The 5,722-nt window shown below is 39.0% G+C and overlaps 1 protein-coding gene across 1 annotated transcript; it reads right to left on the bottom strand.

Moving 5' to 3' along the window:
- Positions 1–2,280: 2,280 nt before the first annotated feature.
- LOC103720595 (phospholipase D alpha 4) lies at positions 2,281–5,140 on the bottom strand. Its single transcript, XM_008810368.4, has 4 exons — positions 5,031–5,140; positions 4,309–4,893; positions 3,010–4,222; positions 2,281–2,915 (listed from the first exon to the last, which is right to left on the bottom strand). Exons 1-4 carry the CDS (start codon positions 5,121–5,123, stop codon positions 2,482–2,484), a joined length of 2,325 nt encoding a protein of 774 aa, XP_008808590.2. The 5' UTR covers positions 5,124–5,140; the 3' UTR covers positions 2,281–2,481.
- Positions 5,141–5,722: the final 582 nt, after the last annotated feature.

Below are 5,722 nucleotides of genomic sequence, written 5' to 3'. Positions count from 1 at the left end.
TTAAGCTATTACACGCTTCAAAGGTAAAAGGTAATTTCATAATTTAATTAATTTTTAATTCAAATGAATGTGATTGTGGCTAATGGCATCAGGTAAACCATTATATCAAGGTTATTCATGCAAAAATAGTGTTTTGTGAGGTTATGCATTCGAATATCAATTTTGGAAGGGTATTCACCTAAATTTAAACATTTAGGAGGGTATTCATGTAAAGAGCCTAAGGACTTTTTGTGCGTGTCTACCCTTCTAAATATATGAAATTGTATGAATATCCTCACAAAGTTGCTATTTGTATATATACTCTTATTAATATTTTTTTGTATGTTTATTCATTAAGGATATTTTTGTCATTTCAATTTTAAGCTGCTAGTTTTTTAACAATATTAGCTATTGTAGCTACATATACAGAAGAAAGGAAAAAGAATGGTACACACTCAAAACAAGTATTTTATGAAGGTATACATACAAATATCAATTTTAAGAGGATATTCATATAAACTATCATATTTAGGAGGGTATACATGCAAAAAAATCTAATAAATAGAGATATTTTACAAAAACAACCATTACATTTTTATTTTTTACAAGACCAGTTTAGATTTCTTTCATATATGTCGAAATGGTTGTTTCCATGTTTTTGGACCAAGACAACCTCAACCACACAAACAAACTTTACCTAGTCTAGAGAGAGAAAAAAATGGATGATGGATCATAGAAAATATGGTTGTCTAAAATATGAAAGTTTGAATTTTGAAAGCTAGGAAAACTGGAACAAAAAAAGTCATTGAAAAATAGTTCATTGTCTTGCAAGAAGGAAAAGCATTTAGGGTTCGTTTCTCAATTCATCCCATATGGTGCATTTATCCAACAAGTTCAATTCCAACTGTCTTCTCGTCTTCTTTGCTTAGTTTCCAAGATAAAAGCTAGAGAATCAAGATCCCTACTTGGTTGCAGACTTATTCACTACCTAAAATCAGCTCTTTGTGTTCAAGCGAGTAGCAAAATCATCTTCTAAGAAGTTTAGTTTGTAAATCTCAAATATTTTTCTTAGGGTTTAGGGTCGGTATAGTCTCCATAGCTTGATGCTTATTGACTGAACTGGTACAAAGTTCATCCAGCAATAAAAGAACTTATATGCAAATTAATTTGTGCCCTGCAGTAATAAGGATTGTGCAAAAAATTCATGCAAGACAACAATAAAGTTCGTGGAGAAAATTCATGCGTTGCAACAATAAAGTTTGTATGCAAGTTCAAGCTGGACATTTACAAAATTTTGACATATGATGTAGGTTAGTTATCTACAAACTATTAGAAAGCAATCATATAATTTTATATATTATAATATATACATATATATATATATATATATATATATATATATATATACATATATACACACACACACACACACACACACATATATATATATATATATATATATATATATATATATATATATATATATATATATATACATACACATATACATATATACATATATATATATATATTCTGATGATACTTTAAAGCATAGCAAATTCAAATAAGGATTGGAAGAAATGTCGTTGCAGAAAGAGGCGTCATACATGCCGTGCAGTAAGTTTCCAGCGAGCATTGGTAGTATAAACGATGCGATAAAGTGTGGGGAGTTTGTGATGCTTTTAAAAGCATCATCAGTCAGCAACACTTATAAGTGTCGCTCAAAGTAAATGGAGACGCTGGCACCTTATATAAAAAATTTCATTTTCCAAACTTGTATGGCTAAGAGTTGTTGGAGGGAGTGGGGGGACTTTGCAACGCTTTATTGCATTGGCAAAAGATTTCAAAAACGTCGCCATTGACCATATTTCCTATAGTGTCACATAAAAGTTTTTCTAAATGATTCAAACTGATCTTTATAGAACTTTAGACAACTCTTGACTCAAACGTGATAAAACTCATAGCTAAAAAATTTCTGGGGCTCAAAATTAGCTTTGAAATGTTATTCTTGCATCCCAAAGTGACATGTATAATTCAAGTTAATTATGCCCTTGGAAAGACACCTGACTCAAAAGACCAGGAAAATTAACAAAAATCTAATTCTCACATCCCAAAATTAACAAAATTAAAAAATATTCATTCTTATAAAAATATTGATTTGATTGCCTAATGTTACATGTAAGAATATACATGCTTTGAAAAATTATGATTGGACACAACTAAAAATTGAATCAGCAGCTTCTTCAGTTATACATATAGAGAAACTATAACACCTGTTAATGAAACCTCTGAAAATTCTACTAAGCTTAATGTTGTTTATTTTCTTCATTGATCTGAACAGCATTTGCTAGCCAGCCCACTGCTAGAGCATACAAACAGAATACATTTATGTTACGGTTGTGATCTACTGCTTGTAGATCCTTCAGCTAATATATTGCATACAACATTATATGGCCCATGCCATATCCACATCCTAGATACTAGGAATGTCCTATTCCACAATTATGTAGTGCAAACTGATGGAAGAATCTTTGATCTCCTTCCCATGATTGGTGTGGTGGTATCTGGAAAGCAACCATCACCCTCAGGAAGATCCTCAACAGCTCCATCTTCCAACACATTTATTGGATAACTCACAAGGTGCACTCCTTTCATACCGTTCACTGCTTCACCACTGTAAACCTTCCACGTTTCCTCCCCTATCCTTTGAAGACACCTCACACAATTAATGCTTTGCGGCTCCATGAAAGCCACCTCAAACCGTGAAGTGTGTTCAAACCAAAGGGACATCCGATACGCATGGATATCTCCATCTCGGCTCTTCTCACCTACACATTTTGGTTGGTAGCATCCGACTGCTATCTCTGTATCTCGTTCACCATCCATGGATCTTTGGTTCACATTGGCAGAGCCAATCAATATGTACTCATCTTCCACTGAAGGAATTCAATCAAGAAACCATTAGACTTGACAAAAGAGATTCATGTTACACTGTGATATATTCTTGAGCTACGGGTGACGTACACTTACCTATCATCAACTTGGAGTGAACATAAATCATGAACCTCCTGTTCTTCTGGGCTTTGAAGTAATGGCTTGTGTGAGGAGGTGAACAAGGTGGAATAAACTCTTCCCAACCCTTCTCTTCCCTATTGGCAAGGCAAAAGAAATTGAGGTAATCCCTCGGGTGTGTGTTTGCACTGCTATCTTTAATTGCTTCTGCGATCAAAGCATACATCATGGATATTGTCAGCCTAGTCCAGTGCAGCATTTCTTGAACCGGATCGCTCTCTGGTATCCCTTCTGGCCACATCGGCATCAAAATGTACACAGCAAACCTCTCATTGGCTCTGATCTTGGCTGCAACTTTCAGTGCGATCTCCACAGGGATCAGATTCTTGCACCCGCTGTGCTGATCCTTCTGCCAAAGATGACACCCACCCATGAAATACTGATTCTCGATGTAGATAAATCTCTCTGCCCGCCTAATGGCTTGTATATATGCGTCATGGATGCTGCGTTCCACAGAAATGTGGTCAGGCAGTCCTGCTGCAGAAATCCTATCGATAGATCGGAACACCTGGACGTTCCAACTATGGTCTAAATAACTTGCCTGTAGGCCAATGAGATCAGTGATACCACTGATTGGAGGAAGAAGAGAGGAGTCACATTGTTTAGCCCAACGCTGCTCGAAATTGGCCAGCACATCACGAGCGGCTTCACCCATGACACAAGCATGGGCATCATGCCATGGCTGTCTAGGCCCCCCTCTGTGGAGGCTGGCACCTGCAATGCTTTTCTGGTAGAAATCATTAGCATGGGAGTTGGTTTTGAGAGACTGGAACAAGGAGTGCTGCTCGGTGTCGTATCTACCATCACAAAGGTCCAAGCCACCAATGAAGCTGATAATTTCTCTATCAGTATCATCCTTGGATACATCATGAGCTGAAAGAAGCTGTGGGCATGCGTCAACCGTGATTGTTTTCTGATGGTGAGCGAAGAAGGTTGGGAAATTGTCATGTAGCCTGGGACACAACTTGCAGACCATCTTGGTTTGTTTGAAGTAGCTCAATGCATCTTCGTCATGGGTTCTCATCACACCCTTGTTTTTGATGATGTGCAACGAGGTCTCATCATCCCAGAGCATGATTCTAACAGCGACACCCTCCTCAGCCTTTCGTTTCAGGAGCTCACCCAATTCAACTCCCCATGCTCGTGGAATCTCGGTCCGAGAATCACGTACCTGCAAGAAATTAAGGCAATGCGTGAAGGGAATGATACAGATCATGTTGTAGCTTAAAGCATAAAACAATATTTGGAGATGCTTACAAGAACAATCTTAGGATTGAGTGACCATCCAGCAATATAAATTAGATGCTTGGCCCCATCAATGGCCTTAAAGATATCCTCCCACAGCTTTCTTGGCTGAGACAGCCGCCCGGTTCCGTGGTACGTGCGTGGTTGAAAGAGGTGGTAACGATGAGTATCATGATAGAGTATGATGCTGCAGTTTGATCTCTGTGGGAACGTGGCGCCGTTGACAAGATCTTTAGATCCCCCATATCGGAGGCCTTTTCCCCAGTCCAGTTCAGATTCCACATGCCTGAACTGAAGAGCGAACTGTAGCTTGAGATTTGAGCTCCACTTGTCTTTCCTTGACAAGAAATGGGAGGAGGATTGTTCATGAGGCCTGTATTCTGCTTCCGTTAGCAATGCCTGCATGGGTACTTCAATCTTTCCCAACATGAATAGCCTGGTCCTCAGGGTTAATGTTATGGTTGAGTCAGCAGGATGGGCAGAGAGTATTCTAAACGTCTCGTTCCATACTCGATCACATTGGTGGCTCGTCTCAGCCACCCTCGTCTTGCCGATCTTGATCGTTACATAGGCTGGTTTGGCTCCAAAGCAAAAGCACTGCAAATCATCAAAATAAAATTTTGATTACCATTAGACACTACCATGCATCTAGTTGACAAGAAGTCCAATTAAATTTTTCATCACATGACAATATATTCAAACATGCTGGTGTATATACAATGTTGTGGCGTTACATTGAAGGGCAAAGATAGGCTGTGAACTGTGGCTCGGAAGACGGTGACCTCAAGAGTCCCATGAAGGAACCTGCTGAGCTTTCTTTCCTCCATTGCCAACTTCAGGTCTGTTTATTTGTATGGGGCGTCTTGAGCCGATGGTCTTGGGTGTAGATGTTCTAAGCGATAGCTTGGATGGTATATGTAAGTGGGAGGAATCTTTAGAATTGGAGGATTGGAATAAATATTTAAGGAAATCTTGGAATGCAATGAAAGAGGTGGGGCGTTGGTCAAGCCGGCCAAGCTCTTCACAGTTTCTTATTCTTCGAGCCCACGTTGAGAGTGTGAACCAAAGTTACCGCAAACACAACTTCATGGCCACGTCTAGTTGTATGACAGTGCAAAGCAAAGCCATTCAAGGTTGCAAACGAATGCTTAAGAAGTTAGCCTGCCTGGGTAAAGAAGCCACGAAAGGGGGAGACAACAATAGCAGGACCAACAGCTGGGTCCGGTCCGCTTAAGTTACAGTGTTTCAGTCCTATGGCTCCTATCGAACAAAGGCAACTGGTTTAAAGAAAAGATATATAACAAAATTAACCGCTTTAATGTGTTTCTTTGTTGGCCCTTCCCATCACCTTCTTCTCACTTACCCTCTCCACCATGACTAGGACCGCAAATATGAAGACAAGGAAGTGAGGATGAAGGAAGATTTC

This window comes from Phoenix dactylifera, chromosome 14 (genome assembly GCF_009389715.1).
Source record: "Phoenix dactylifera cultivar Barhee BC4 chromosome 14, palm_55x_up_171113_PBpolish2nd_filt_p, whole genome shotgun sequence".
Taxonomy (NCBI): Eukaryota; Viridiplantae; Streptophyta; class Magnoliopsida; order Arecales; family Arecaceae; genus Phoenix; species Phoenix dactylifera.
Note: the sequence above shows the minus strand (reverse complement) of the source record. Positions and strands in the feature narration are given on the sequence as shown.